Genomic DNA, 11,349 nt, shown 5'->3' with positions numbered 1-11,349 from the left:
AATTTTTAGGTCAGTTCTCTTGATGTTGTCCAGGTCCAATGGTATACTTTCCTCCATCTTCTACACCTGACTGAGCCCCAGCTTTTGGTAATCATGGAGTGTTTGTGGGCCAGCATTAAGAACCCATGAGTCAATCATCATGGACAGGAAGGCTTAGGGACAGTGGTACGTTGATATTCACTGCTGAACAGCTATCTGAAGACATATCTCAAACGAAGAATGCATGAGACCCAAGTAAGTGTGATTATTAGGTGATTCACTTAAGAGGCAAACACTTGGTACCTTAGAAATGCTGGGTACTCACTGAGTCCTAACTAACTTGTCTATATCTTCGTGTCTACCATACAACATGCTTGTGTGAATCCCTCTCCTCATTCTAGATGTTGACAGCCAGGTCCCATGTAATGGTGGTTGATGAAGTGGAAACTTTTGGCACGATTAGTCGTGGTGGTGGAGCTCTCGCAGTAGCACTTAGCAGCCCTGCAAAGGGCAGAATTGATGAGAACTCCGCTCTTTAACCTGTGAGGTCACAGCAACAAGGTGACCTTCGGTGAACCAGACAGCAAAACGGTCAGCGCCTGTGTCTTACACATTTTCCACTCGCCAGCAATGTGAGATGGAAATCCCTCTGACCGAGGGATTTCCTGAACATCCTAAACACGGGCTGGTCCTGAGAAATGGCGGTGTTGCAGTATCAAAGAATGGGTGCAGCCTTGGAGCGGCTGCTGTATGGAGATGGTTAGAATTTGGGGTTCCGCTGGTCTTCCGTGAACACGCTCTCCTGTCCTATCATGGCTTCCCCTACCATTGCGCGTGTCTCCCTTTATCCTTGTGCTCAGTGCCTTCACTATTTTATTGTGGGTAAAATATACACAACACAAAATTGACTATTTTAACCATGTTTAGGGAATCTAAGGGCATTCAGTACGTTCACAATGGAAGGCAGCCATGTCTACCCAGAACTGTTCATCTCCCCAACATAAACTCTGTCCCCCACAAAGCAAGCAGTTCCCAATTTCTTTCCATCCCTCCTCTCTCTCTCTCTCTCTCTCTCTCTCTTTTTCTTGGAATCATGGTTCTACTTGCTGTCTCTCTGATGTGGCCCAGCCTAGAGATCTCATGTAAGTGGCGTCATATGACTTGTCTTTGCCTTTGCACTGCCCCTCTCTCCTTTGGATAGTATTTCCAAGTTCTTGCACTCTATAACATGTATCAGAACCTTTTTCCACTTTAGGGCTGAAAAATATTCTGTTGTTCGTGTCGATCACAGTCTTATTTATCCATTCACCTGTGGACAGATATTTGGCTTGTTTTCCACCTTCAGACTTCAATGCTGCTGTGAGCTTTGGTGTCCAAGTATCTGTTTAGTCCCTGCTCAAAGAAAATGCTGGATCATGTTTTTGCGACTACACAATGTTTTTTATTCTCCCCCACGGTGTTCAAGAGAAACAGTTTTTCTACATTGTCACCAACACTTGTTATTTTCTGTGGGTTTTCTTTTGTTGTTGTTGTTTTTGTGTATGTGTGTGTTTTGGTTTAGTTTGGGCCTCATGAATGTGAAGTGATACTGCATGTAATTTATATTTCTCTGACTAGTGACTGAATATCTCTTGCATGTGCTTATTAGCCAATTGATATGTTTTGAACAAATGTCTGTTTAAAACTTGCCCAGTTTTGAAGCGCATTGGGATGTCTGTTGTGGAGTGGTTTGCATATCAAGATACTTCATCCTTTATCAGACACACAATGACAGGTAGTGTCTTCATTCCTTGGGTTCGGTGTGTCTTCAGGTGCATGCTCTACAGTGTCTGACGTACTGGAGGTCATCTTTCTGTTGTTGTTGCCTGTGTTGCTGGTGTCAGGGTGTTGCTAATTTTTTTGTTTTTAATGCTAGATTATGATTTCCATCAGCTCTTGGTACCATCCTGTGATCAATGATTTCAGGCAAACTGTGAGGATCCTTGGTCCTCTTAAGAACACTGTCTTTGTGTAGAGGAGGGCCGGGTGCATCTTTGAAGACGGTGGAATCAGGATCCAGAGTTCCTACAGGGTGCAGATTTCACAGCGCAGAGATACTGTCCACTCTCCTCTGCCTCCCACTCACTGAGGCCGCCTGCCAGTCTGTCCCTGTTAGTGTCTGTTCCAGCGGTGTCCTGGCATCTGCCACCTTGTGGTGATTAGTGGTACTGCCTGCGCCTTCCCCACTTCCTTCAAGCAGTTCAGCCTTGTTCTCCCTTAGAGTAATGAATATTTGTGGGACCCGCCACTGCTTTCCAGACTCCCAACAAGACTGGGGTGATGTCTGGAATAAACTTTCTGCCCCCATCTCCACCTTCATTTGCGAATTCTCATTTGCCACTTTCCTCTTTTCTATTACTTTCTGTACACTTTCCTCTTTAAAAAGATTTCTGTTGTTGTTTCAAAATAGGGTATATGTAGCCTCAACTATCAGCCATCTTGTTTTAGCCTCAAGTGCTGGGATTACAGGTGTGCACCACCACACCAAGCCATGTGCTCTTCTTAATCTGTCTAGTTTCAGAGAAGTGATAAAACGCACTTTTTTTTTAAAGATCAGATTTGTTTTTAATAGTTTCTTAAGCCGGGCGCTGATGGTTCACGCCTGTAATCCTAGCTACTCAGGAGACTGAGATCTGAGGATCGCGGTTCAAAGCCAGCCCGGGCAGGAAAGTCTGTGAGACTCCTATCTCCAATAAACCACTAGAAAACCAGAAGTGGCGCAAGTGGTAGAGCGCACACCTTGAGCTGAAGAGCTTAGGGACAGCGCCCAGGCCCAGAGTTCAAGCCCCATGACTGACAAAAAAAAAATAATAATAAAATGGTTCCTTAAATGTTTCAATAATAATAAAACAAAGACTTTTCTGTATTAGGGACTTTGAAAATACAAGTTGTAGAAAGTAGTTGGACTTTATTATAAATGAAATATGAGGTAATACAAGTTAGTTTAAAATTGTTTATTTGGAGGGGAAAAATGAGCCAGGAATAGTGGAAAACAACTTGTCATCCAGTCACTTGGGAGGCTGAGACAAGAGGACCATGAGTTCAAGGCCAGTCCAGGTTGCATTGTAATATCCTATATATATACATATATATATATATATTATACATATAATATATATGCAAACACATATATATATATGCAAGATAAACATGAAAAATAAAAAGAGCCTGATGCACGTGACTCGAGCCTATGATTCTAGCTACTCAGTAGGCTGAGTTCTGAGAATCATGGTTCAAGGCCAGCCTGGGTAGGAAATGAGACTCTTATCAACAATTGACCAGCAAAAAAAAAAAAAATCAGAAGTAGAGGTGGGGTTAGGTGGTAGAGTGCTTGCAAAAAAGCTAAGGACAGCACCCAATTCTTGAGTTCAAGCCCCCAGAACCAGCACACACACACACACACACAAGAGATTTGTTTTTTCAAATCTCTCAGTGAAACCAACAAATTTTATGAAGATTTAAAGATGATTGGCTCTTATATTTTCAGTTCCTAGATTGTTGTGACAATCTTATTTCTAAAAGTATGATGTACCTTTAATGTTTAATGATTTATGGATTTCAGGTTAAGAATCTCTGACTTATACAGTGAAAACAGGGGTTATACCAAAGAAACAACAAAAAAAATCACGTAGTACCCTATAAATATGTTAAAAAAATAATAGCAAGGAAGAAAAAAACATTTGTGTCCCTATCTTGGGCTTCATTTCTACTTAACATCATCTTATATGGTCATATGTACATAGCTTTTGTCTTTTATCCCGGCATCTTGTATATACATTTTTCTAATTTAGGGAGGGGAAGGATAAAAACAAAATGCTTAAATGGGGATACAGGTGGACCCATTGTAACAACGAGATGTACAAGACACTATGTTGAAAACAAACTTTACAACTTTGGTGGGGGTTAGGGGGTAGTTGGGAAGGTGGGGAAGGAAGGGATGGTAGGGGAAAAACAAAGGAGGAGGCAACAATGCTTGATAAAAAATGTACTCATTACCTTGCTCATGTAACTGTAACCCCTCTGTACAGTATTTTCACAATAAAAACCATATTTAAAAAGAATCTGTGACTTAAATTTCTAGTGCACTTAGACAATCCCAGCAATGATATGTTTGTGTGACGGTAACTAATAAGATATCTAAGAAGTGCTTCACTGGGATTACTGGTCCACCAACACACCCAGCTTTGCTGTATATATTCATGTGTGTGTGTGTGTGTGTGTGTGTGTGTGTGTACGCGTGCGTGTGCGTGCACACACACAAACGCCACTCTTGGTGCTTGAACTCAGGGCCTGGATGTTGTCCTTGAGCTTTTTTGCTCAAAGCTAACACTCTACCACTTCAGCTACAACTCCACTTCCAGTGTTTTGTGTTATTGGAGATAAGAGTCTCATGGACCTTCCTGCTCAGGCTGACTTTGAACTGTGATCCTCAGGTCTCAGCCTCCTAGTAGCTAGAGTTATAGGCATGAGCCACCAGTACCCAGCTGTGATACCTGTTCTAAAAATGGAAAGTGTCCTCTAATTCCACTACCTCTATCTCCCAATAAAATTGTTTATTTTTTTTATCTTGCTCCTCATTGTTTGGCTTTCCTTACCTGTGCAACATCTTCATAGGCAGATGCTTTTCAAATCCTTTCTTGAAAGGTACATTTCTTTTCTTTTCTTTTTTGGGTGGTTCTAGGATTTGAACCCAGGGCCTTTAGCTTGCCAGGCAGTACTCTACCACTGAGCCACTTCCCCAGCCTCCTTTCCTTCAGTTATTTTTCAGGGAGGGCCTCGTGTCTTTTTGCTGACGCTGGCCTAGACCTTGGCCCTCCTCCTATGGGTCCTGCATAATTTGGATGGCAAGCCTGTGCAACCACACCCCACTCGGTTGTTGACTTGGAGTCTTGCTGACTTTCCTGTACCAGCTCTAACTCCCTATTAGGTGGGATTACAGGTGTGAGCCACTGCGCCCAACCTTACACCATAAATGTCCGTTAAAGGAAAGAAATAGGTTGGTGCGAATCTTTCACACCTGTCCATCACTCTCCACTGAGCGGCAGGGTGCGCTGTGCGGGGCCGGCCCTCCCCGCAGCGGGGTGCTGGGGTGCGCTGTGCGGGGCAGCCCCCCCCCCGCGTGGCCGGGTGCTGGGGTGCGCTCTGCAGGGCAGGGCCTCCCCGCAGCGGGGTGCTGGGGTGCGCTCTGCGGGGCGGCCGGCTGTCTCTTGGATACGCTGTTGCTGCCACACCTGGGTCACCGCCCGACCCCGAGGCGGCGCTGGGCGCTGGGCGCGGCGCGGGCCTGGGACCGGGCCGGCCTGCAGCCATGCCCCCGCCGGTGGTCAGCCTGGCCGACTGCGCGCTCTTCTTCTGTCCCTGGAAGCCGCGGAGAGCGAGAGCGGCGGGGGCCGCCGCGGCGGGGCGGCGCGCGGGGTCGCGGCCCGGCGAGCCCCGGCTGTTCGGGGTCAGCCTCCAGGAGCTCCAGCAGCGGGGGCTGGCCGAGAACGGGGTGCCCACCGCGGTGAGGGGCGTCGTGGAGTACCTCGCCCGGCACGGTGAGCCGGGGGCCGGGGCGCGGGGGGCGCGGGGGAGGGCGTGGGGGGCGCGGGGGGACGCGGGGGGCACAAGGGGGGGCGCGTGATTTCAGGGTGTGCGATGAGAATGTTGGGGCAGGAAGTTAGTGCGGAGTACACTCTTCCCTTGAGAAAGGGGGTTCCTGCGGGGATCTGGGGGTGCAGAGCTTGCCTAGCGTGTACTGAACTGCTTGATCCAAGACAGCTGGGGGGGGGAGAAACAGAAGAGACAGACAGACAGACAGATAGAGAGACAGACAGACCGAGGGAGAGGCAGGGGGAAAGTGGAATAGAGAGAGGGAGGGAGAAAGCAGGAGAGGGGAAAGGGAGGCAGGGGAAGGAGGGAGGGAGGGAGGGAGAGGAGGGAATTGTGTGACTTTTTTTGCTTTTGTTTTTTACAGTACTGCTTCAGTGCATCACATTAAACAAATCCTTGTAATCATTCTGGTTTCTGGTTGAGAATGTGTCCTAGTTTCAAGAGCTAAAGTACACTTCAAACAATCTGCTGTTCTGATACCAGTAGTAGGTTCTTAATGGTTTCATCGTAAGGAGATGTGTGTGTGTGTGTGTGTGTGTGTGTGTAGTTTTTAAGATCCTTTTTTTAATATAGCACCTGAAGCTCTTATTATTACTGTCGCCATTGATGTTGTTTGGGGTGCTGGAGCGTGAACTCTAGGCCTGCAGCATACAGAGCCAGTTCTCTTCTGCTGAGCTACACCCCCAGCCCATCTCCAGCCATCTTTTGGTTATTAACAGCAAGGTAGCCCACAGACCTTCCAGCCTTCATGTAAAGTAAGACTTCAACCTGGATGAGTGAGAGAATGGATACCTCCTGGACTGCAGAGGAGAGTGCTACACTCAGTAACCAATCTCAGTGAACTCTCAAAGACTCGGGAAGAGGATTCTGAGGGATAAGCTGGGAAGTATTGTCACTTCTGAGCTACAACATGGCCCTACTGTGGAGCAGAAGTAAAATCAATCGAGATTAGAGGACGTGGATAGATTCATATGCCATTTTAAAATAGACTTGAGCATCTATGATATAGGTATCCACAGGGGTTCTAGAACCAATACCACAGCAGACAGTCTGGATATACCAACAAATACGCCCTTTATGGTTTTTTTTTTCTCCTTTAGTGTTCCTAGAGGTTGAACCTAGGGCCTCTTATTTGCTAGGCTGATGCTCTACCACTTAATCCACAACTCCAACCTTGTTTTCACTGTTTTGTTTTATGTCGGTTGTGGGTCTTGAACTCTGGGCCTGGGCGCTGTCCCTCAGCTCTTCAGCTCAAGACTATCACTCTACCTCTTGAGCCACAGCACCACTTCTGGTTTTCTGGTGGTTTGTTGGAGTCTGTCCAGGCTGGCTTTGAACCACGATCCTCAGATCTCAGCCTCCTGAGCAGCTAGGATTGCAGGCGTGAGCCACCAGGGCCCGGCTCCCTCCTGGGTTATGCACGTGAGTCAAGCTCTGCCCACTGTAGTCATCTGCTCTGTGTTGGGATCACAGGCGCCTGTCACCATGTCTGGGTGCCCTCTGGAGAGACAGTCTCCTTGACTTTCCTGTCCAGGCTGCTCTGGAATCACAGCCCTCCTAATCCTAGCCTCCCACATAGTTTAGGGTGGCAGGTATATGCCCTGGAACCATGCTATGGGTTGAGGTGGGGATCTCATGAATTCTGCCCAAGCTAGCCTCGAATCACGGTCCTCTAAATATCAACCTCCCAAGTAGCTAGGATTGCAGGGGTGAGCCTCTAGGACCTGGTAGAATTTCTTCTAGCCCATTTTTTTTTAATCACTTAATTTCAAAATTATACTTCATAGAGTTTTACTTAATTTGAATTCTTCTCTGCTGTCCCAGTGTGTAGGTATCATCCTTGGAGAAATTCTCTCCTGGTGAGCATTGAATTATTTTACTAGTTTGTCCCAGTCATTTTTAATGATTAAAATATGAGACAATCTGTGGTGGTGTCTTTTCAGAATTTAAGATCATGTAGGACTTTATACCGGCCACTAGGGGTCAGCATGCACTTGGCTATTGTGCCAGTGTATCCTGGGCCTGAGGGAGCTAGCTGAAAAGCCAATTCTGGTTTCTGGCATCATATTCATGTCATAGTCACCATTCCAGCTGTATAAAGAAATATTGGTGCAGATGTTAACAAATGTCATTGTTCTTTCATGTCTAAGCCATTGTTAAGTCACTATTTCAGGATGATTAACCCTTATCTTCTGGAATCAAATGTAACAGCATCTCTGAAAGGTACGGGAGGAACTCAGCTTCATGAGACATCTGAATTCTGTCCTTGTCAACATTTCTCTTATGGTCATAACTTCCTGAAGCTTTAGAGGAGGAAAAAAATTAAAACTTATATAGCAGGACTTACAATTCAGTTAACATTATATGGGCTTTGCAGATAACATATAGCTTCCTGGGAGCTTAAAAAAAATACTTGTATAGATTCTATTTCCTAGATAATATCTTGGTGGGGAAACTTCCCAGCTTGAAACATCACCAAGACCACAAGAGTTGGTTTGGATGAGAAAAGCTCTTGAGCAAAGAGAACAATGCACACGAATAGCATGAGGTGGGAAGAAGGTTGGGAGAGGTTGACTTCAATGAGTTCCATTTAGACCTTATCTCCCTGCAAGAATGGTCCAGTGCCATCAGGAGCTTTGAAGATCACAGGCAGCCCTTGAATCTGGACAGTTGTTTTGAAATTATTAGAAGTATTTTTATTTGAAGGAAGGTTAAAAAAAAACCCAACCTTGTAGGAAGAAAAAGTCGAAGATCAAAGCTAAGAAAAGGTGGAATCAGATGAAAAGGGCATTTGCTGAGCAAAGAATAGAAGGCAAACTAGGCTTAGAAACTGAGCAGACACAGGGGTGGGACACAGAAATGTCTAGATTTTCAGGATTTGCACTTTGACCTGGAATGGAAGGAGATACTCCTCTTTGTGTGTTCCAGATGTTTGATATCCGGATACCTTTCTGAAGTTAAAGGTAAACCTTGATAGAGCAAGAGTAAACAGACCAGGAAGGCTTTGAAAAGCTACCCTGAACGCTTCTAGTAGCAGCTGACAGTGGGGTCAACTGCTGCCTAACAAATGACCTCAAATGTGGATTAAAGCAATAACATGTTATCTCAAAACTTCTGCGGGTCATGAATATGGACAGAGCCTAGCAGTTTCCCCAGAGTCCCTCCCAAGGCTGTGATGGTGAGTGACATGAGGCCGAGGTGGTAGTCCTCTCTGGTCCCATCCACCATGCTGTGGGTTGTTAGCACCAGGGTCTCAGGTACTGATCATTGGCCAGAGACTACCAATAGCAGCTTGCCCATCGCTCTTTCCATAGATGAAATACATTGCGGCTGCTTTGCCATGAGCGGGAGTTGGGAGTCGAAAGCAAGCGAGCGGGATTGCCAGAGTTGTTTATAATTGAATCTCAGATGTGACATCAAATGGCATTTGCTGTATTCTGTGAGAAGCCGGACGCGGCGCAGCCCTCCGTCCACTGCAGCGTTGTGTGTGGTATCAAGAGGTGCGGGGGTCAGGGAGAAGCAGCGCCTGCCACATACACTCTGCACACCCTGGAGAGAGCCCGGGCGGGGGTTAGAGCTACAGGAAGAGACAGTCCTGCTTTGTGGTCAGGCTTGTCTTGAACTCCTGAATTCAAGTGACATTTCTTCCTCACCTTGCTAGGTACAGAATGTATAGGTGTACACTATCCTGGAGAAATAGACATTTTTTTTAAATAGAGACATAACATTTGTCCATCTTCATGGGACACCTTAGGGTGTTGATACATATGTACAACAATACACAATAGTGAAATTTCTGTCTCTTCAAACATCTTCGTATTGGACATTTTATAGTCTTTTCCAGTCATTTTCAAATCCAGCAACCTTTGTTTTGGTTTCTGTAGAGGGCTTTCCTAGCAGGTGTAAGGCCCTTTCTTTGATCTCTAGCACTGTGAAATAAAAGTCACCAAATTCTTTAAGCAAGAGCTACTCTATTTGCTACAGGGAAGCTAGAAATAACCCCTCCTGTCTATTTTGGTGTCCATCATTTAGCTTCTTTCCATCTCTTCTGCTCTGTTTTATCACAGTCTCTAGGGACCAGCTGTTTTGGGTCCTATCACCATCCATTTCTAGTTGGTATACTGGGACCACTGGCTAAGCTCAGTGTAGAGCGACTCCTAGAGCTGGGGCCCTTGTACCCCAACTCATAAGAATCGCAGATAGAATTCAGAAGCTTCTTCCACATCACTTACTTCCGCACATTCCTGGAATGTGAGTACCGTGTAAGATTACACCATTAAAACTTCTTTAAATAACACTGCGTGTTCTCTGAATATTGTGTCGCCCGATTTTTACTTGTTTTTTCTAATATTCATGTACGTTCTCTTTAGTTCATGGTTAGTAGATGTCAAAACATTTGTGTGTGTGTGTGTGTGTGTGTGTGTGTGTGTGTGCGTGCACGGTGGTACTGGGGCTTGAACTCGCTCTTGTTTAGCTTTTTCTCTTCAGGTTGGCACTCTGCCACTTGAGCCACCCTTTCACATCCAACATTTTGCTGGCTCCTTAGAGATATAAGTCTTGAGGACTTGGCTGCCTAGGCCAGCCTCTAACTGCGATCCTCAGATGTCAGCCTCTTGAGTAGCTAGTATTACAGGTATAACCCACCCACCAGTGTCTGGCAAACACTCATTGTTCTAAGAAAACTTTCTTTTGTAAAATATGAAAATCTCCCTATAATCATATTCTCAGACTCCTAGGCTGAGATTGATGCATTTCAGTTGTGGGTTTTTATTTGAAGATTCATGTTTATTTGATAGAGGATGATGAGGAATTATATTCTGTCCCCCCCCTTGGTGTTTCAGGGCTCACCCAGGAAGGCTTGTTCAGGGTAAATGGGAACATGAAGGTGGTGGAGCACCTGCGGATGCAGATGGAAAATGGGGTGCATCTGCAGCTAGGGGCACAGGGGGAGGAGCAGGTGCGTGCAGCCGCCAGCCTGCTGAAGCTGTTCCTGCGCCTGCTGCCGGAGCGTGTGATCCCCGCCTCGCTGCAGCCCCGCTTCCTCCAGCTCCTGCAAGGTTAGTGCTGCAAATGCCCTGGGGCTGCAAACAACCCGGGTTTCTGGTTAAAGCTGTCCTGCAAAATGAGCCGGGCAAATTATGCAACAGGAGCCAGGCACCAGAAGCTCATGCTTATAATGTAGCTGCTACTCAGGAGGCTGAGATCTTAGGATTATGGTTCAAGGTCAGCCAGGGTAGAAAATTGTTTGAGACTCCTATCTCCAATTAATCTCCAAAAAAAAAAAAAAGGAAGTGGAGCTGTGATTCAAGTGGTAGAGCACTAACTGAACAAATAAAGCTCAGGGCCAGCATTCAGGCTCTGAGTTCAAGTCCTGGTTCCTGCACTAAAGAAAAAAAGAGCAAATAATATACACCTTCAGAGGTTTGTAATTTCTGCAATAACTACCTGCCATTTCCCACCAACTCTTCTCTTCTACCTAAAATAATCCCAAACTGATGATGAAATCCTCATAACCAAATGGAGTTTCTGAAACAGGCAAAAACATTAAACCCTGACACCTTGGGGAGGAAGAAGCTTCCCTGACAGGGAACACTCTATGGGGATGGATGGGATGATAGCTGGGCATTGACCTGTGAGCCTGGGCGTGCACTGGTGGGGTGGTCTGGACATGCACTGTGGGGTTGTCTGGACGTGCACTGTGGGGTTGTATGGACATACACTGTGGGGTTGTCTGGACGT

General features: G+C 46.0%; 1 protein-coding gene across 1 annotated transcript in view; it reads left to right on the top strand.

Moving 5' to 3' along the window:
* Positions 1-5,326: 5,326 nt before the first annotated feature.
* Positions 5,327-11,349, top strand: part of LOC105995845 (protein FAM13A-like) — a 19,004-nt gene continuing 12,981 nt past the window's right edge. Inside the window, exons 1-2 of the mRNA XM_013029720.1 lie at positions 5,327-5,555; positions 10,452-10,667. Coding sequence (XP_012885174.1) covers positions 5,327-5,555; positions 10,452-10,667 — 445 coding nt within the window. The remainder of the gene's footprint in view (positions 5,556-10,451; positions 10,668-11,349) is intronic.

Source organism: Dipodomys ordii, unplaced genomic scaffold (assembly GCF_000151885.1).
Source record: "Dipodomys ordii isolate 6190 unplaced genomic scaffold, Dord_2.0 Scaffold122, whole genome shotgun sequence".
Classification (NCBI taxonomy): Eukaryota; Metazoa; Chordata; class Mammalia; order Rodentia; family Heteromyidae; genus Dipodomys; species Dipodomys ordii.
The sequence above is the reverse complement of the archived record's forward strand: the minus strand, read 5'-3'. Positions and strand labels throughout refer to the sequence as shown.